Below are 20,764 nucleotides of genomic sequence, written 5' to 3'. Positions count from 1 at the left end.
ACTGTCCCCCGCGCCTTGTCCGGACCCCTGATCCGACACCTCCCCAGATCCTCAGGGCCATTTCCTCTCCACCCCGCCAACCCAGCCTCCTTCCCCTCATAGTCCTGGACTGCTGCCTCCTTCCTGAACCCTGCTGCTCTGGGTCAGCTGGGGGTGCTCCCTGCCGGTCCCGGTTAAAGCCTGCCTCTTTGGCCTTGACTACCTGGGGGAGGCCCCGGCAGCCCTCTGTCCCAGGCCACCCAGCTTGTTTGCTTCCAGGGCCCCTGCCCGCCTGCCCGCAGCCCCCTTGTTCCAGGTGGCACCTGTCATCCCGCTCTCACCTCTCTTGTTCTCCTATTCACTGCTTTAAGTTCCTGTGGGCGCTGCAGCCTGAAACCAGTCATCGGGGGGGTGGGGTCGACAGGCTGGGCCTGGGAACCCAGAGGGGCTGGCTCCTACCCCTGAAGGGAGAGAGCCGGGAGGGAGAGGCAGAAGGGTGGGACGGGCGGAGAGCAGAGGGGGCCCAGTGGACCAGGAGTGTCGGGGTCTCTGCGGGCCCGGATGGGTATAGGCCTCTCTCACGGGCCCCGTGTCCCCGCAGACATCCTGACGGAAGATGACGTCTACTGCAGCTGCCTCTCCAAGACTCTGTGCCACGTGTCCACGCCCGTCACCGTGGGCTTCTATGCCCCCTTCGGCTGCCGCCTGCACCTGATGCTCGACAAGATCACCGGTGAGGAGCGGGCGCCGGGTCACCCCGGGCGGGACCCCTGGGGGGTTCCTCTTGCAGCAGGGGTGAGGTGTGGCCGGCAGCCCCCGCCCCGGCTGACCGGGCTGGTGTGGCTTCTGGGGACTCCGCGGGCCCCCGTGACCCCATGCCCCCCGTCCCCGCAGCACTAATGCAGCAGGAGGCGGCGAAGCGAGAGGCAGAGGAGCTGCAGCGGGTGCAGCGGAAGCCACGGGAGGCGTGGGGCTGGGCCTTCCCGTCGCTGCTGTGGCACCTGGTGTTCTACCAGCCCGTGGTAACCGAGATGCACCTGCGCTGCAAGATCGTGCGCTTCGTCTTCATCCGCTTCAGTGCCTGGCAGTACGCGGGCAGCGACAAGCTGTGGGCCGGGCTGGTGACCACGCTGTGCGAGGGGATCCGCAGCCATTACGGGGCACTGCCCCTCAGCTTCTACACCGTTCTGGGCCAGCGGCCGGTCTTCGCCAAGGGCTTCCGCCAGCGCGAGTGGCTTTGCCGCCGCAAGGTCGGCCTGGTCCTGCTGGGGCTGCTGGCCGTGCTGGTCGTGGGCATCGCACTGCTCTACCTGTCGTTGTGCCAGCCCGCCCAGGGCATCAGGGCCAGCGGTGGCCTGCTGAAGGTCCTGGGCGGCACCGCCACCACCCTGTCGGGCTCGGGGCTGCTCATGACGGTGCTGTCACTGGGCAAGAACCTCCTGGTGAGCCAGAAGCAGAAGATCGAGCGGCTTCTGAGCCGCGAACGCTTCGGCAGCCACCTGGGCTTCATGTGCGAGGTGAAGAAGGAAGTGGAGCTGCTCACGAACTTCGTGGCCTTCATGGAGATCTTCCAGCGCCACAAGCTGCGCATCGTGTTGGAGATCACTAGCCTGGACACCTGCTGCCCCGAGCGCGTCGTGGGCGTCCTCAACGCCATCAACACGCTGCTGTCCGACTGCCACGCGCCCTTCATCTTCATCCTGGTGGTCGACCCCAGCATCCTGGTCACCTGCCTCGAGAGCTCGGGCACCATGAGGGGCACGGCCGACAACGGTTACCTCTTCCTCAACCGCATCGTCACGCTGCCCTTCTCCGTGCCCGTCATGGGCCGCCGGGCCAAGCTGCGCTTCCTGCAGGATGCCGTGCAGAGCCGCGACGACCTGCACTACCGGCGGATCGCTCGGGGGCTGCGCCGGGCGCTGGGCAGGGGGGCAGACCCGGGCGAGAGCGCCAAGCTGCTGCGGGTGGAGGTGGGCGCCACAGAGGCCGACAGGGCCCAGCTGGATGCCGAGGCGGCCCGCTGCATCCAGGAGGCCTTCTTCGCCCTGCACAACGAGCATGACTGCCTGTGCGAGTTCGTGCCCGACAACATCATCTCCATGCAGCGCATCGTCAACACGGTGCCCATCACTATCCGCCTGCTACTGCTCCAGCAGCGTGGTGGTGCTGCCCACCTCGCCCTCTCACCACGCCAGGCCACCGCCTGGGTTGTGCTGGCCAACCAGTGGCCGTGCCGCCTCAGTTGGCTGCTACAGTGCCTGGAGGATCGGCGCCAGGCGGAGGCTGCTGCTGCCGACGGGAGGCAGGCCGAGGACTCGGCTCCCGGCGAGCAGCAGGTAGAGAGCGTAGGCCCCGGTGTGGGGACGGCGGAGGGCCCGGCTGCCGGCGGGCCCGGCCGCCTGTGGGATGTCTTCCGGGAGACGTGCGGGGAGCTGGCGGCCATGACCAAGGCTATCCAGAACGTCCTGGCCCTGGACGGCGACCCCGAGCTCTTCGAGCGCTTTCTGGACCTCGACTTCCCCTTCACGGTGCCCGAGGCTGAGCGCCTGCTGCGCTGCACCGTCAACCTGGACCACTCCATCCGCGCCAAGCTGGGGCAGCTGCGGGGCGTTAAGGCCCTCAGGGCCCCGGCGCCCAGTGAGCCCGCCCCGGCAGCCCGACTGCCCCAACCCTCTCCGGACAGACGGGCGGAAGCGTGAGCACTCCCGGCCAGACAGGGCCGAGTGGGAGCGGTACTCTGCCTTGGAGGGTCTGGGGGTCGGGGCAGCGAGAGTGCAGCCCGTCAACAGCCAACCCCCTCCCAAGTGGTCCGGACCCTGGGCTCCACGATGATGAGGTCTTCTGAGGAGGCGGGGCCTGCGGGGCAGAGCAGCCTGAGGGCAGATCGGCCAATAAAGGAAGCTGTGAAAGGCCCGGGCTCTGTGTGCCACCCCAGTAGCTGGGCCGGGAGTCTGGGGTAGCCCCCTCAGACTCCTCTGTTGCACCGCCGCCCCCCCCCACCCAGATAGTGAGAGTCCACTCCAGGGCAGGTCACTGTCCAGTCTGCTCTGGGGCACTGGGGCATAACCCTCCGGCCACGAGCCCGGGCTAGAAAACGTCCCCAACGGGGGTTGGGGACAAGAGGTCTGGATGTTGCTCCCCCGTGTGCAGTGGGGTGGTGGACTGGGGGCTCTGGGGGACGCCTGCTGAAGGGACGGGACCCCGGAAGCAATGCTGACATCTCCCCCTGCGGCCCGGGGCGACGGACAGACGGGGGACAAGGCGGTGACGAATACAGCTCTCCTTTAATAGAAAACAGTGTGACAGATGAGCCACCAGAAAAGACCCGACCCCACCCGACACTCGCAGGTCCGTCGCCCTCTGACGTAGTGTGCTGCAGGTACCCTGCTTTCAGTGTGTGCCGAGGCCGCCGGCCCCCGCCCCCGCTCCCCCCCCACCCCGGCCTGCGGTCCGGGGCCTCCACCCCGGGCCCCGGGCCCACCGTCGTCTTCGGCTGCGGCCTCACAGTTCCCTGATAGGTTTATTGCACTTAAGAAAGCAAGCTTAGGCCTGCCCCCACCCCCTGCGGCCGGCCGGGGTTCCGCTCGGTTACCACGAGGGGTCAAGTCACAGATTAGTACCGACGTCCCCATACGGCACCGGCCCCCGGCCCATCCCGGCACCCCGGGTACAGGCCCGCAGGCGGGCGGGGACGTGGGGGTGACCCCCGGCTCGGCCGCAGGGCCTGAGGCGGGGGCCAAGGGGCAGGCTCCCAGTGGGAGTCGTCTGGCCTGCCCGGGTCCAGCTCCCCGGGGGTGGGGGCGGTGGGGCCAGAAGCCCCGTCCTCCCCACCCTTCCCCGGGCTGGGCGGGATTCACAATAAATAAGGGGACTGGGGCGCAAGGTGGGGAGCGGGCAGGACCGGAGACCGTGACAGCCCAGCTTCCCCGCCCGCTGCCCTAGTGCCCAGTCCACCAGCCCGGTCTCCCCTGCAGGGCTCCTGCATAGCATGGGGGTTTGGGGGTGGGGGCGGCGTGTGGAGGAAGGGGGGTAGGCCGGCCGGGCCCGAGCCTGGGGCAGCCAGACAGCAATGTCACGAGTGCCTGGTCCTTCCTGAGTGGGGCCCACGGGCTGGGGGCGGTCGGAGGTGCCAAATCGTGGAGAGGAGTGTGTAAGGGGGGCTTTTTCCGGAAACAGCTCAGCTCATTGCAGAACACCCCAGAGAGCTGCGGGGGAAGGAGGGTGGGGAGACACCAAGGGCGCGGGTGAGGACCAAGATAGGGGTGAACGGGGGAGGCACGAGGGGTGAGGATCAACATACAGCGGGGACGGGGGTGAGGACGAAGATGGGTGGGAATGGGGGAGACCCGAGGAGCCCGGGGGTGAGGCTCCAGCAGCACTGCCTCACTCCCCTCCCACCAAAGCCCGGCCTCGCCAGGAATCACCCGCCTCCTCACCTAAAGTGTCACAGTGTCGGGCGGTGGGTCCCGGCTGGCCTCCGGCGGGCTCTCCTCCGGCTTCCGCTCGCTCCTTCTGGGCACGGCTTAGCTCTGCGGGAGGAGGGGTCGGCTGACTGGAGGCCAGAACCCCAGGCCTAGGGCTCCACCAGGCCCCGCAGCCCCACCCCCGCCCGAGAGCTTACCGTGCTCCGGGGCCCAGGGGCCCGGGCCCGCCCCCACCCCCCGACCCTTACCGTGCTCCAGGTCCCAGCCCCCGCCCCTTGTCTTGGGCTCGCACGGGAGGGGCGGCTCGGGCAGCGCGTGGGCGAACTCGGCCTTCAATCCGTTGGGCAACAGAGTTTCCGGCGGGCCGGGGCTCGGCCCAGGGGTGGTGGGCGCATCGGGGGAGCGCTCCACCAGAGTCACCACAAACACCTTGTGCCCCCGCCCGGGGCTGGAGCTGGGGACGGGCGGCCCGCCAGCCTGGGGCTCGGCGGAGGTCCGCTCCTCGGGGCTCGGCGGGCTGGCAGGGGGCGGAGGGCTGCTCGGCTCTCGGATCTGTAGGTCACCGCGCCTCTCCTCCTCCATCCCCCCTTCCTCTTCCTCCTCGTCTGTGTCCGAGTCCAAGCCCGCGTCACCCGGCCCGGCCCCCTCCCCGTTCTCCCGTGCGGGCAAGGCCTCCTCGGCCGGCTCCGGCTCTGGTTCTGGCGTCGGTTCCCCCATCTCCGGCATGGACGCCGACAGACGCAACTTCTGCTCCTTCTGCGGCTGCTCTTCCTCCTCCTCCCCTTCCTCCTCCTCACGGCGGGCCAGCGCAAAGTTGCTCTTGCAGCTGTTCTGGATCTCACCCAGAAGCGCTCGCTGTGTCTCGATGAAACTCTTCACCTGCGGCGGTTGGGGGGGGTGGGGGAAAGGGGCACCACAGGGTCACACAGGAGAGCAAGCCGCGTGGGTCCCCCGAGCCTCATTCTCTTCTGTCTCCCGCAAGCCCTGCCCTGACCCAGTCCCCACCCGGCGGTCCTCAGCACCGGAGGGTCTTATCTGGGCCCTCGGCTCTGAGGCCCCTATCCCACGAACAGCTATCGACCGCTTCACGCGATCACCATCTCAGCCAATCCAGCCTGACGCGCTTGTACGACTTCCTGTTCCTCCATCCTCCTTCCCCCTCTTGCCCCCACTGTTGGGAAATACATCTTGCCTGAATTTCTCTCTCCCACTGTCATTTATAAGTCCCTGGGAGGGAATGTTCTTCTCCTTCTGATGCACTTTCTCCAACACTTGCTACAGTGCTAGGAGGTCAGAATATGCCCAGTAAATACCACCGACTGACCCAAAGGCAATACAGGCTGGCCGGGGGGAAGCAGGGAAGTCCGGGGACCCGGATTCCAGCCCCGGCCCTGTTCTTGGCCTGCCGTGGGCTGCGTGTCCTTAGACAAGTCCCTGAACCTCTCTAGGCCTCAGTTTTCTCACCTGTAAAATGGGGACTAATAACACTGGCTTCTCCCTACCTCTCAGGGATGTTATGAGGATAAAAAGAGATCACAGGAGTGAATGTGCTTGGTGACAGTCAAAGGTTTGGAGTAAGGCTAAGTGCTCCTCCCCAGACCAAGACAGCAAAGGTCCGACTGTGTCTCTCCTGTCCACTGGCCACTAAAGGAGCGAGGGTCCAACAGTGTGCCCTCCCCCCCGACACTGACCGCTCAGAGAGCAAGAGTCCAACACTGCACCCCGCTCCAACCACTCACTGCTCAGAGTCGCACCCCTGACCCCAGTAACCGCTCAGAAAGCAAGGACCTGACAGTGCGTCTCTCCCCGCCCCACCATGACCACTCAGAGAGCGAGGGTCCGACACCACCCCCTCCCCCACCACTGACCCCTCTACCTGGCTGTCCCACCGTCACCTGAAACTTAACATATCTAAACCAGAATTCCTTATCTCCCCATCCAAACCTCGTCCTCCCCTTGACTTTCCCATCACTGTAGATGGTACTAGTGTCCTTCCTGTCTCACAAGCCCGTTACCTTGGCGTTGTCCTTAACTCCTCTCTCTCATTCGACCCACATATTCGATCCATCACTAAATCCGGCCAGTTCTACCTTCACCAAATAGCTAAAATCCACCCGTTCCTCTCCATCCAAAGTACTACCACATTAAAACAATCACTCATCCTATCCCACCTGGAACAACTGTATCAGCCTCCTTGATGACCTCCCTGCCTCCACTCTTCCCACATCAGTCCATATTTCACTCTACTGCCGCATCATTTTTCTACAAAAACGTTCAGGCCGGGATCCCCCACTCCTCAAGAACCTCCTGGGATTGCCCATCCACCTCCGCATCAACAGAAACACCTCACCGTCGGGTTTAAAGAACTCTATCACCTCACTCCCTCCTACCTCACCTTGCTATTCTAATACTACAACCAGCGGGCACACTTTGCCCCTCTAATGCCAACCTTCTCACTGTACCTCCATCTGGTCTCTCTTGCTGCTGACCTCTTGCCCATAACCTGCCTCTGGCCTGAAATGCCCTTCCTCTTTATATTCAACAATTACCCTCCCCTCTCCAAAGCCATATTGAAGGCACACCTCCTCCAAGAGGCCTTTCCTGACTAAGCCCTCCTTTCCTCTTCTCTCACTCCCTTCTGCATCACCCTGACTTGCTCCCTCTATTAATCCCCCCACACAGCCATATAGCACTTACGTCCATATCTATTTTATTTATATTAACATCACTCTTCCCCTCTAGACTGTAAGCTCGTTGTGGGCACGGAATGTGTCATATTATTGTATTGCACTCTGTCAAGGGCTTAGTACAGTGCTCTGCACACAGTAAGCGCTCAATAATAATAATAATGGCATTTATTATGCGCTTATTATGTGCAAAGCACTGTTCTAAGCGCTGGGGAGTTTACAGGGTGATCAGGTTGTCCCACGTGGGGCTCACAGCCTTAATCCCCATTTTACAGATGAGGTAACTGAGGCAAAGGGAAGTTAAGTGACTTGCCCAAAGTCACAGAGCTGACAAGTGGCAGAGCCTGGATGTGAACCGCTGACCTCTGACTCCAAAGCCCGTACTCCTTCCACTGAGCCACGCTGCTTCAATAAATACGAGTGAATGAGTGAACGAACGAATACATACGACTGACTGACTGACCACTGGAAGAGCGAGGGTCCAATAGTGCACCCCTTCCCCCGGCTCCCATACTCCAGGGACCGCTCGGAAAGCGTGGGTCCGACAACACTGCCCGGAGCCCCCGGCCCACACCGCTGGCTGAGGCATGCTCCACCTGGCTCTTAAGAGATTAACAGGGATCACCAGATCACAGATTCCAACTGTTACTGCGGGGCATCAAAGTGGATCCAGGGCCACCCGTCTCCCCAGATCCAGGCAAAATTCTTCAATTCTATCCAGAAAGTCACCCTCCCTTCCTCCCACCCCTCTTAGCCAGCGGCCTCTAGCCGGGCCACTGGGCTGACCGGGATTCCCTGTCTGAAGGGGCCGAGCGGGGGAGCGTCGCAGCTTGGGGGAGGGGGCCGGCCGGCCGGCTCTGCACTCACTGCCTCCTTCTTGGGCTCACGGTCCAGATCGAGGCGCAGCAGTGAGCGGTTGACCTTGAGCGCCAGGGACAGTGCCATGAGGCCGCCCGTCTTGATCTCGTTCTCCCGCAGGTCTAGGCGCAGCAGCCGGGGGCTTTCGGCGATGAACTCGGCTACGGCCACGGCGCCTACGCGGGAGAGCCCGTGAGCAGCTGCGTCTTTGTGCCCCATGCCCCGGACCGCTGCCCGGACCACCCCCTCCGAGGCCCCCGGCCTGCCCTCACCCTCGCAGGTGAGCTTGGCGGAAGCCAGGCCGAGGCGCAGCACGGAGCGGTTGGAGATCAGCCCGATCTTCAGGCTGCGGACGCCCTCGTTGCCAATGGGGTTGTGGCCCAGGTTCAGGGTCTCCAGGCTCTGAGTGTGCGGCTGTGGGGCGGGGGCCCCCGTTGGCGCCGGTCAGACCCCCCCACCCCAGGCCTCTCCCATCCCCAACAGAGAGGCCGGGACGGACCCACAGACCGTTCACAACCCCAGGATCGGCCACTCTCGGCCACCCTCCGCCCCCTCACCCTGCTCTCGGCCCCGCATTCCACCTTGCTCCCCAGCCCCCGTCTTCTGGCCCCGGCCTGCTCCCGTCCCCGCCTCCTGACCCCGGTGGCTCTTTGGCCCACTTGGCTGGTGCCAGCCCCTGCCCTCACCAGGGTCAGCCCCAGGAAGGCCATGCCAGGATGGCTCAGCTGGTTGTTCCACAGGACAAGGGTGACCAGCCCCTTCCGTTGCTCCTTCAGCCCCTCGCAGATGTAGGCCAGACCTGGGATGGGACAGGGGTGTCACACATGGGGCTGGGGGTATCAGACAGGGGCCTCCCACTGCCCACACCCACCTTGGGCTCTGGGCACCAGAGCGACAAGGACAAGCCCGGGAGGTGGGGAGGGGTGGCGGAGCGCGCGCGCGCGCGCGTGTGTGTGTGTGTGTGTGTGTGTGTGTGTGTTGGGGTGCACAGAAATGGGATGGACCCGAGGCAGACAAACTTCATGAATACACAGGAACGGATTGGGGGTGGAATGATGGGGAGAGAAATGGGAGCCGGATGGGAACTGGATGTCAGTTAGCGGGGTTGGTTGCCGGGGGCCAGGAACGGACCAGGGGCGGGATGACGGGAAGGCAAATGAGTGGCCGGATATGGGGTGGATAGGGGCCGGGAACAGAATGGGGGTAGGATGATGGGCAGAAGATCAGTTGGCCGGACGGGGACCGGAGGTCAAACGGGGGGTGTGGGTGGGGGCCAGGAACAGACCAGGGGTGGGATGATGGGCAGCTGAAGGGCCAGGGGCCGGGAACCGCACCGGAGTCGAGGAGGTGGTTGTTGCGCAGGTCCAGGGTCTGGATGGAGCTGTTGAAACGCAGGAGGTTCCCCAGCTGGGCTGAGTCCTGCAGCCCGTTCAGCTTGTTGTCGGCCAGATAGAGCTCCCGCAATGTCACGTTCATCTTCAGGGCCGTGGCTGGCCGGCGCAGAGAGGACCGGGCGGGGGAGAGGACCGGATGGGGGTCAGGCCCGGGCCACTGGGGGGACGGGAGAGGAACGGGCGGGTCGGGGAGAGGGCCAGCCTGGGGAACAGGAGAGGACTGGACGGTGAGGAGGGGAGGCCCGGTAGGACGGGGGAGGGCCGGGTGGGTGGGAGAATGGGAGCGAGTTGGACAGTGTGGAGGGGAGGGCTGGGCGTGGGAGGAGGGGAGAGCCTGGAGGGGAGAGGGGAGGATGGGACAGGGACGGCTGAGGACCAGGCAGGGGAGATGATGGCCAGGGAGGGGGCAGGTTCGAATCGGGCGTCTGAGGGGTGGGGGCGCTCACCCAGCAGCATGAGCGGGCGGCCCGAGAGCCCGGCGTTCTCCAGGTGCAGCACTGCCAGGCTGGCGTTGAGGCGCAGGGCCCGGGCCACGAAGGGAGCGGACTGGTCCAGGAGGGGAGTGCTGCGGGCCTCCAGGCACTGCAGGCAGCTGGTCTGGGGGCCGCAACGGGCCACGGGGGACCGCGGGAGGGCCGTGAGCCGGGCCTCCGGCAAACCGGAGCCGCCCCCATGCCACCCCCCCCAACCCGCCCTCCAGGGCACGGCCCAGCCCCACAGCCCCACCTTCCTCATCATGTGGGCGGCGGCCTGCCAGCCGCGGGTGCCTATGTGCTTGTTGGCGGAGATGTTGAGGCGGGTGGCCGACTCGTAGTACTCGATCATGTCGAACAGCGCCGAGGCCCCCTGGGGGCGGGGATGCCGTCACCCCCACCGCCGGGGACGGCTCCAAACCCGGGTGGCCGGGCCCACCTCTGACCCTCCCTCCCTCCCTCCACATCACAGGGCTGGGAGATGGGGAAGCGCAGGCGTGGGAGGGAGGGGGCTGGGGTGAGCAGGAAGAGGTGGGTGGGTGGACAAGAGTGGGAGGAAGACATGGGGGTGGCAGGGAAGATGGGAGGAGGCTAACGGGAAGGGAGGGGAGGGAACGGACCTGAGGAGAAGGGGTGGAAGGGAGGGGGGAGTGTGAAAGGGGGTGGATGGGAGGGGGTTGGTGGGAGGGGGTAGGATGGGAGGGGGTGGACGGAAGGAGGTGGGGGTGAACGGGGCAGGAGGGGCTGAGAGGGGAGGGGCCAGGTTCAATCCTGGCTCCGGTTTGCTCACATCCTCGTCCAAGCTGGTCTGCTCCAGGTCTACGACCTTGAACTGCAGCCGCTTGAAGATCTCCTCCAGGGCCTCACAGGCCCGGGCGTCCAGCTTCTCCCCTGTGGGGTGGGGGGGAGGGGAGGGGCGGAGCGGCCCTCAGTGTCCCCTCCTCCACCCCCACCCACAGCGGTGGTCCTCACCCTTCAGGTCCAGTCAGGTGCAAGGGGTGTGAGCAGAAAGAAGGGGAGGGGGTGTGAGCGGAGGGGAGTGGGTGTGAGCAGAGGGGAGGGGCAGGGTGGGGTGGCCCTCGGTGTCACCTCTCCCCCAGCCCGCCCGTGGTGGTGGCGGCACCCCTCATCCTTCAGGTCTAGGCAGTTCAGAGGGGAGTGGGCGGCAGCAGTGGGGAGGGACGGAGGAGGGTAGCCCTCAGCGTCACCTCCTCCCAGCCCGCCCTTGGCGGGGGTGGCGGACAGGGGCGGGGAGGGGGCCCTCACCCTTCAGGTCCAGACAGTCGATCCGAGGGGTCAGCACGGGGAGATCCTGGGGGTGAGAGGACGAGGGGACGCTGGCCGTGGGGTGGGTCCCGCCCCGCTCCCACTCTCGCCCCAGGGTCCTCGCCAGGGGTTGGGAGAGCACGGCCTGCTAGCCATCCCTTCCCCGTGGGGTCCGGGACCTCCCTCCCCTTCTTCCCTCGGCCCCCCGCGCCCGCTGCCGCCCCCCGCAGTGCGCACCTCTATCTGTTTGAGAAGCTTGGGGACCTGCCTGCAGTTGAGCTTGTGGCAGGCCTGGCGATAAGCCGTCAACACTTCCTCCACCGTCACGTTCTGGGCTGTGGGCACAGCGGGCGGCTGCGGCGCAGAGCCAGGGGGAGCGGGCGCACCTCCCCCCCCAGCCAGAGCTTCCAAGGGTCCAGTGTGTTCCCGGACACCCCCATCCCCTCACACGGACCCGAGCCCAGCCCCGAGGTTGGCAACGGGCCCCCTGGGAGCAGCCCCGCCCCTCCACCCGGGTGCCACGTTGGCAAAGCGTTGGGCTCCCTGCCACGAACAGCACCTCGGGGCAGTCAGCCGGCCCTCAGGTGGCCCTTAGCAGGCCGGCCAGACCCCGGGCCAGGGAAGAGAGGAAAGGTCAGGGTGGGTCAGGCGGGAAGGGGCAGCAGGCAGGTGGGGTTCATTCTTCAGTGCCCCCCACCCCCCTCCCCTGGGCATCAGGAAGTGGGACCAGACCTGCTCACAGCCTCCCTACCCCAGTTCAGGCTGCCGGACTTTGGGTCCCATAGCCCATCTACACTGTTCGGCAGCGTGCCAGGCCCGGGCCTGGGGAGGGCACGGGGCTGAGCAGATGGCAGCCACATCGGGTTGCTCCCGCCCCCCGGGGCTGGGACTCGTGATTTCTGGGTGATTCCCCCTGAATACACCCACCAGGAGGAGGGGCTGGGCCTCTCTTCGGACAAACTACGGGGCAGGAGCCCACTCTTCACGAGGCGGCCTCCACAAGGGTCTTGGTCCCACTTAGCCCAGCCCTGCAAAGGGGGTGGGGGGGAGCGGGCATATGCAGGGACTAAGCCAAGGCTTTTGGGAGAGGGGCCGGGGGGCAGCTGCCGGGGAACCTGGCTCCCGAGGCGGCCCAGGGCCTTCCAGCTGCCCAGCACGGAGTGAAGGAGGCCCACCCGCAGGAGAGCGTCCCGGGAGAGTGTCCGCTCCTGCGTTGGGGGCAGAGTCCTCGGGCAGGGCCGGCTGGGGTGGGGCGAGGAGGAGCCGGGCCCGGCAGAAGAAGAAGGAGTGAGAGGATGAGGAAGGGGCAAGGGGCAGAGCAAGGCGGGGCAGGACTGGGGGCCAGGCCAGCGGAGCTCCCGGGCCAGGTGGCCTGCTCAATAAAGCCGATAAGGGGGTTTCCCAGGTGGGGACCCCAACTCCTGGGACCTGGGTCTCATGGACAGAACAATGCCCAACAGGGCCTGGGAGCAGGGAGCTGGGGGTCTGGGCCGCTGGGGACGGCCAACTTTATTTTTTTTTAATGGTATTTATTAAATGCTTTCTACGTGCCAGGCACCGTACTAAGCGCTGTTGTAGTGTACCCTCCCAAGTGCTTAGTACGGTGCTCTGCTATCGTTCACTCATATTTACTGAGCTTCTAGAACATTCAATAGCAATAATAACGATTACGGTATTTATTCAGCACTTACTATGTGCCAGGCACTGTACTATAATAAGTTTATCATAGGACAACATGTACATTTATGTACAATAAATGGCACTGACTGACTGGGGGCTGGGGCAGAGGTCTGCAACAGGGGGCTAGGCGCGGGGACCTGGGGGCAGGGGGGGAGCTGAGTGCAGAGGTCCTTCCCTCTAGACTTTAAGCCCCTCTAGACTGTGGCTTAGTGGATAGAGTACAGGCCTGGGAGTCAGGAGCTGGGTTCTAATCGCGGCTCTGCCACTTGTCTGCTGTGTGACCCTGGGCAAGTCACTTCACTTCTCTGTGCCTCGGTTATGTCATCTGTAAAATGGGGATTAAGACTGTGAGCCCCATATAAGACAGGGACTGTGTCCAACCTTTATATCTACTCTAGCGCTTAGAACAGTGCTTGCCACAGAGTAAGCGTAACAAATACCCTCATTATCACTATTACTGTTATTATTACTAACAAATACCACCCAATGTGGGCAAGGAATGTGTTTACCAACTCTGTCATACTCCCAAGCACCCAGTACAGTGCTCTGCAGACTCTCTCCCCCTCGTCCCCCTCTCCATCCCCCCGTCTTACCTCCTTCCCTTCCCCACAGCACCTGTATATATGTATATATGTTTGTACATATTTATTACTCTATTTATTTTACTTGTACATATCTATTTTATTTATTTTATTTTGTTAATATGTTTGGTTTTGTTCTCTGTCTCCCCCTTCTAGACTGTGAGCCCACTGTTGGGTAGGGACCGTCTCTATATGTTGCCAACTTGTACTTCCCAAGCACTTAGTCCAGTGCTCTGCACACAGTAAGCGCTCAATAAATACGATTGATTGATTGATTGTAAGCACTCGATGAATACGACTGATTGATTTACCTGAGGTTGGGGAAAGGGGGCTGGGAGCTGGAGCAGACTGGGCCTGACTCTTATCCCCAGGCCCCATCCCTCTAGACCGTAAACTCACTTAGGGGCAGGGAACGTGTCTACCAACTCTGTGGTACTGCTCTATTGTAGAGAAGCAGCGTGGCTCAGTGGAGAGAGCCCGGGCTTTGGAGTCAGAGGTCATGGGTTCAAATCCCGACTCCGCCACGTCTGTTGTGTGACATCGGGCAAGTCACTTAACTTCTCTGAGCCTCAGTTACCTCATCTGTAAAACGGGGATTAAGACTGTGAGCCCCATGTGGGACAACCTGATCACCTTGTATCCCCCCAGCGCTTAGAACAGTGCTTTGCATATAGTAAGTGCTTAACAAATGCCGTTATTATTACTATTCTCTAGGCCTCAGTTACCCCCGACGTAAAATGGGGATTAAGACTGGGAGCCCCACGTGGGGCGACCTGTTTACCTTGTATCTACCCCAGCACTTAGCACCTAGTAAGCACTTAACAAATACCATCATCATTATTATTATTATTACTCTCCCAAATGCGCAGGGCAGTGCTCGGCACACAGTAAGCACAACTACTCTCCATAAAGATGACTGACTGGATAATTGGTGGGCTGGGGCAAGGAGCTGGGGGGCTCGACTCCACCACCCCAGCCCTGTCTCACTGGACTGGTGAGCTCGTCTGTGGGCTGAAAGCGCGTCTACCAACTCTGTCATAGGGCTGTCTTGTAATAATAATAATAATTATTATTATTATGGTATTTATTAAGGGCTGTGTGCCAAGCACTGTTCTAAGCGCTAGGGTGGAGATGAGGTAAACAGGTTGCCCCGCGTGCGGCTCACAGTCTTAATCCTCATTTTAAATCGGAGGTAACTGAGGCCCAGAGAAGTGAAGTGACTCGTCCAGGCTCACGCCGTGCACGAGTGGCGGGGTGGGAATTAGAACCCATGTCCTCTGACTCCCAAGCCCGGGCTCTTCATTCAACTCCCGCCCCCCTCCCAGAATGTGAACCCACTGTTGGATAGGGACCGTCTCTATATGTTGCCAACTTGTACTTCTCAAGCGCTTAGTACGGTGCTCTGCACACAGTAAGCGCTCAGTAAATACGATTGATTGATTGATTTACTGGAGTGGGAATTAGAACCCACGTCCTCTGACTCCCAAGCCCGGGCTCTTCATTCAACTCCCCCCCGCCCCTTCTAGACTGTGAGCCCACTGTTGGGTAGGGACCGTCTCTATATGTTGCCAACCTGTACTTCCCAAGCGCTTAGTACAGTGCTCTGCACACAGTAAGCGCTCAATAATAATAATAACGCTGGTATTTGTTAAGCGCTTACTATGTGCAAAGCACTGTTCTAAGCGCTGGGGGGGAACACAAGGAGATGAGGTTGTCCCATGTGGGGCTCACAGTCTTCATTCCCATTTTACAGATGAGGGCACTGACGATTGATTGATTGATTTACTGAGCGGTTACTGTGTGCACAGCACCGTACTAGGCGCTAGAAAGTACAATTCGGGAACAGAGCTAATCCCTACGCAACAACGGGCTCACAGCGTAGAAGACGGGGGGCAACAAAACAAGTGGACAGGCAACAAGTAGCCAGGCTCTTGCCCCCGGGCCACGCTGCTTCTCAGGTAGAAGGGGGGAGGCGGACAACAAAACAAAACAAGTGGACAGGCAACAAGTAGCCCGGCTCTTGCCCCCGGGCCACGCTGCTTCTCCGGTTTGTACTCTCCCAAGCGCTCAGTACAGTACACTAGTACCAGTCCACTAAATGTGAGGGGTTGGGGGTCGGAGGTCAGGCAGGGCCGGAGTCCATTCCTTCCCCCCCCCCCCGCCCCGCCCGCCCTGGGCCCGTTACCGTGTCTCCACGGGTCCTTGGGCTCCACCGCTCCGGATACGATGTCGTCGTCGTCGGGGAAGGTGACCCTCTTGGCCGCGGGGCGCGGGCCGGGGGTGGGCCCGGGCCCGGGCCCGGGGGTAGGGGGGTCCTGCGGGGGGCCCTCCGGGGGAGGCTCGGCCTCTGCGGGAGACACCGCCTCCTCTGCGCGCTCCATGGCCGCCGCCGCCGCCTCCAGGCCCGCCTCCAGGCCTGCCGCCGCCACCGCCTGGGCCTCCCCACCGGGCCTCCCTCCTCCTCCTCCTCCTCCTCTTCTCACCGGGCCCCGGCGGCCGGGTACATCCCCCGGAGGGGGCCAAGGGGCCGGGCCGGGGACAAGCCGCCGGGAGGAGGAGGAGGAGCAGGAGCCGCCGCCGCCGCCGCCTCCCCCCGGGGGGGCATGAGCTTGAACCCGGACCGGACCGGACCGGATCGGGACCGTCCGCCGCCTCCGGGAGGCCCTCGCGTAGCAGCAGCAGCGGCGACAGTAGCAGTAGCCGGCGCTGGGGATCCGCCGCCGCCGCACTTTCGCCACGCCCGCCGCCCCTCCTCCCTCCTCCTCCTCCTCCCCCGGTGCCCCTGCCCGGGCTCCCTGCCGCCGCCGCCGCCGAGCCCGGTGCCCGGCCCCCGCACCCGACCCCTTCCCCGGGTGGCCGGGCCAGTGGGCGAGGGACGGGGCCAGGGGGCGAGGGACGAACCCAAGAGCGCCCAGACCCACAGGCCGGGGAATTCAAGGGGCGCAGGCCTGGGAGGGGGGACGGGGGTCAAAGGTCAGGGGCCTCCTTGGCGGGAGGCAGGGTGCCAGGGTGGGGGGCTCTAATCCCGGCTCCGCCACCTGTCTGCTGTGGGACCTTGGGCCGGTCACTTCACTTCCCTGGGCCTCAGTCCCCTCATCCGTCAAATGGGGATGGAGACCAAATCCCGGCCCCGCCACCTGTCTGCTGTGGGACCTTGGGCCGGTCGCTTCACTTCCCTGGGCCTCAGTCCCCTCATCCGTCAAATGGGGATGGAGACCAAATCCCGGCCCCACCACCTGTCTGCTGTGAGAACTTGGGCCGGTCACTTCACTTCCCTGGGCCTCAGTCCCCTCATCCGTTAAAAGGGGATGGAGACCAAATCCCGGCCCCGCCACCTGTCTGCTGTGGGACCTTGGGCCGGTCACTTCACGTCCCTGGGCCTCAGTCCCCTCATCCGTCAAATGGGGATGGAGACCAAATCCCGGCTCCGCCACCTGTCTGCTGTGGGACCTTGGGCCGGTCACTTCACTTCCCTGGGCCTCAGTCCCCTCATCCGTCAAATGGGGATGGAGACCAAATCCCGGCCCCACCACCTGTCTGCTGTGGGACCTTGGGCCGGTCGCTTCACTTCCCTGGGCCTCAGTCCCCTCATCCGTCAAATGGGGATGGAGACCAAATCCCGGCCCCGCCACCTGTCTGCTGTGGGACCTTGGGCCGGTCACTTCACTTCCCTGGGCCTCAGTCCCCTCATCCGTCAAATGGGGATGGAGACCAAATCCCGGCTCCGCCACCTGTCTGCTGTGGGACCTTGGGCCGGTCACTTCACTTCCCTGGGCCTCAGTCCCCTCATCTGTCAAATGGGGATGGAGACCGTGAGCCCCCCGTGGGACAGGGACTGTGTCCCACCCAATCTGCTTGTATCCACCCCGGTGCTCAGTACAGTGCCTGGCACATAGTAAGGACTTAACGAATACCGTAATTAAGATTATTATTATTAGTAATGGAGAGACACATCCCCGCCCCGCAACTAGTCTAGGAGGGGAGATTATCTACGCGGTAATGCGGCCTTCCCAGACTGAGCCTCCTCCTTCCTCTCCCCCTCCTTCCCCTTCCCACAGCACCTGTACATATGTATATATGTTTGTACGGATTTATTACTCTATTTTATTTGTACATATCTATTCTATTTATTTTATTTCGTTAGTATGTTTGGTTTTATTCTCTGTCTCCCCCTTCTAGACTGTGAGCCCACTGTTGGGTAGGGACTGTCTCTATATGTTGCCAGCTTGTACTTCCCAAGCGCTTAGTACAGTGCTCTGCACACAGTAAGCGCTCAATAAATACGATTGATTGATTGATTGATTGATTGATTGACTCCTGGTGGTCCCCATCGGGGCACCCGAGATCCCCCAACCCCCAGGGGTGGGTGGGTGGAAGGGAGGGCTGGAGAGACGGCTCGCTCTCCGATGGCCCCTTCCCCTCCGCCGTAAATACAAATATAAATGGTATCTGTGAAGCACTTACTAAGGGCCAGGCACTGTGAAATAAATAAATGAGGGTGTTTGGGTGGATATACAAGCCAATCGGGTTCGGCACACGGGGTTTACAGTCTTATTCCCCATTTTACGGCTGAGGTAACTGAGGCAGAGAAAAATGAAATGACTTGCCCAAGGTCACGGGGCAGAGTTGGGATTAGAACTCAGACCTTCTGATTCCCAGACCGGTGCTCTATCCACTAGGCCACGCTATACTAAGCGCTGGAGTGGATATGAGTTAGTTTTTGGATGCAGCCCCCGTCCCACATGGGACTCACGGTCCTAATCCTCATTTTACAGATGAAGCCACTGAGGCACTGAGAAGCTAAGCGACTTGCCCAAGGTCACACTGCAGGCAAGTGACGGAGCCGGGGTTAGGACCCAGGTCCTTCTGACTCCTAGGCCTCGGCTCTGCCCATTAGGCCACACTGCTTCTCTGGCATCAAGCCTGTCCACATCTCCCCTATCCAAAAAAAAGCCAGACACCACTGCACCACCCAGCTATCGCCCTGACCCCCTCCTCCCGTTCCTGCTCCAACTCCTCTGGCGCCTCGCTCCCAGCCGCTGACTCTACTTCCTCTTCTCCGACTGCTTCCTTGATCCTCTGCAGGCGGTTTCTGCCCCCCTTCGCTCCACTGCGCCGGCTCTCCCTAAAGTCACCCACAACCTCTTCCCTGCCTAAGCCTAAGGGACGCCCCTCCGCGCTAATCCTCCTCTACCCCTCGGCCGCCTTTGTCGCTGAGGACCCCAACTTCTCCTGGAAACACTAGACGGCCCTTCAGTCAATCAATCAATCAATAGTATTTCCTGAGCACTCACTGTGTGCGGAGCTCTGTACGGAGAGCTGAGGAGGCTATGATAGAGTTGGTGGGATGCGAGTTTATATTCTGGAAGGGAAGATGGACATTAATATAAATGACCCCTAGGAGAAACCACATTGTTCACCGGCTTTTTTTCAGCCTTCCACTCCCTAATGGAGGGGAACAATTAATAATAGTGGCGTTTGCTACTTGCTTACTATTTGCCAAGCACGGTACAAAGCATTGGGGTAGACTGTACTTCCCAAGCGCTTAGTACAGTGCTCTGCACACAGTAAGCGCTCAATAAATACGACTGAATAAATACAGGATGTTCGGGTTGTCCACAATCCTTTGTGCCACGTAGGGCTCACAGTCTAAGAAGGAGGAAGAACTGGTACTTATTCCCCATTTTATAGTTGAGGAAACTGAGGCAGGGAGAAGCTACCTAAGGTCACACAGCGGGCCAGCAGTGAAGCTGGGATAAGAACCCAGGTTCCCTGACTCAAGGCTCGATTTATTTCTTTACTCGATCTACACTCACTGTCTTGTCAAAAGTTTCAACTACCACATGGATCACCCCGAAATCTTGTCACTCACCTCAGCTTCTCTCTCCGCTGTGGAGTAGCAGCATGGCCTAATGGGTAGAACATGAGCCTGGGAGTCTGAAGGACCTGGGTTCTAATCCTGGCCCTGCCACCTGTCTGCTATGTGCCCTTGGGCAAGTCACTTAGCTGATGTGTACCTCAGCTACTTCATCTGAAAAATGGGGATTAAGACTGTGAGCCCCATGTGGGACATGGACTGCGTCTAATCTGATTAGTTTATATCTAGCCCAGCGCTTAGTACTGTGTCTGGTACATAGTAAGCGCTTAACAAATGCCATAAAAAAAGAAAAAAACCCTCCCATCTCCCATCTCCCATCTCCAGGATAGCCCCAAGGATGCCCACTGATGCTCGACACCCGCCTCCGCCACTTGTCTGCTGGGTGACCTTAGGCAAGTGGCTTAATTTCTCCGGGTCTCAGTTACCTCCTTTGTAAAATGGGGTTTAAAACCTTAAGCCCCATGAGAGACAGGGACTGTGTCCAAACTTGATTAGCTTGTATCTATTCCAGGGCTTAGAATAGTGCTTGACACATAGTAAGCGCTTAAAAAATCCCATCGTCATCATTATGTTTTGTCTAAAATTGAACTCATTTTCCCTCCTAAATGGTTTCCTCCACCCAACTTCCTTATCCCATTTGCCACCATCAACCCCACCACCCTCTTCCCCTCTGAAGCCCACAACCTGGGCATTATCTACAACTCCTCCCTCTCTTTCAACGTCCGCACTCAGTCGTGGCCAAGCCCTGTGGGTGGCTCCAGGATCCCCTCCTTCCTCCCCATCCAAACGGCCACCACGCTAGTCCAGGCCCTTGGTCCGCCCCAGCTTGGTTGGAACATCAGTCTCTCCGCGGGTCTGCCTGCCTCCAGTCTGTATGTTACTCTGCTGCCCGGGTCAGTTTTTGAAAACATCACTTCGCCTATGTTTCTCGACTCCTCAAAAACTTCCAATGCTTGCCCCGTAGTCTTCGCATCTAGCGGAAAGCCCCAACCAACGGCTTTAAGGCACTCAGTCAAGCCTCTCCCTCTAAACGATCCACTCTCTTCTCCCACCGCATCCCAGCTCACAAGCTTCTTCCTTCCTAAACCATCCTACCCACTGTGACTCATTCTCGCCTCTCCCACAGCCGACCTCTCGCTCATGGCCTCCCCTTCCCAGGACTCCCTCCCCCTTCAAATTAAGCAGACTGCGGCCTTTGCCATCTTCGAAGCCCTGCCGACACCAAATCTCCAGAAAGCCTCCCAGCTTCATTTCCAATCTCCCATTTACATCCTCTTGGCTGTCAAGTACCCTAGTGGAAAAAGCGCAGGCCTGGAATTCAGAGGACTTGGGTTCTAATCCCAGCTCCACCACTTGTCTGCCCTGTGACCTTCGGCAAGTCCCTTTACTTCTCTGTGTCCCTTTTCTCCCATCTGCAAATATGGGGATTCAATATCTGTGCTCCCTCCTACTTAGAATGTGAGCCCCATGTGGGACCTGATTATTTTGTACTTCCCAAGCGCTTAGTACAGTGCTCTGCACACAGTAAGCGCTTAATAAATACA

General features: G+C 61.3%; 2 protein-coding genes across 2 annotated transcripts; one reads left to right on the top strand and one right to left on the bottom strand.

Annotated features, from left to right (window-relative positions):
• Window positions 1–582: 582 nt before the first annotated feature.
• On the top strand, window positions 583–3,494 carry NKPD1 (NTPase KAP family P-loop domain containing 1). The gene is made up of 5 exons (XM_038767630.1): window positions 583–712; window positions 874–2,261; window positions 2,352–2,616; window positions 2,663–2,786; window positions 3,359–3,494. Exons 1-5 carry the CDS (start codon window positions 694–696, stop codon window positions 3,492–3,494), a joined length of 1,932 nt encoding a protein of 643 aa, XP_038623558.1. The 5' UTR covers window positions 583–693.
• On the bottom strand, window positions 3,450–20,471 carry PPP1R37 (protein phosphatase 1 regulatory subunit 37). The gene is made up of 16 exons (XM_038767629.1): window positions 20,408–20,471; window positions 20,102–20,193; window positions 15,974–16,185; window positions 15,528–15,817; window positions 11,319–11,416; window positions 11,082–11,127; window positions 10,606–10,706; window positions 10,069–10,188; window positions 9,789–9,939; window positions 9,283–9,438; window positions 8,635–8,747; window positions 8,221–8,362; window positions 7,958–8,124; window positions 4,652–5,282; window positions 4,416–4,508; window positions 3,450–4,184 (listed from the first exon to the last, which is right to left on the bottom strand). The coding sequence occupies exons 1-16, from the start codon at window positions 20,469–20,471 to the stop codon at window positions 4,162–4,164; spliced, it is 2,499 nt and encodes an 832-aa protein (XP_038623557.1). The 3' UTR covers window positions 3,450–4,161.
• Between the last annotated feature and the right edge of the window lie 293 nt (window positions 20,472–20,764).

This window comes from Tachyglossus aculeatus, chromosome 26 (genome assembly GCF_015852505.1).
Source record: "Tachyglossus aculeatus isolate mTacAcu1 chromosome 26, mTacAcu1.pri, whole genome shotgun sequence".
NCBI classification, from domain to species: domain Eukaryota; kingdom Metazoa; phylum Chordata; class Mammalia; order Monotremata; family Tachyglossidae; genus Tachyglossus; species Tachyglossus aculeatus.
The sequence above is the reverse complement of the archived record's forward strand: the minus strand, read 5'-3'. Positions and strand labels throughout refer to the sequence as shown.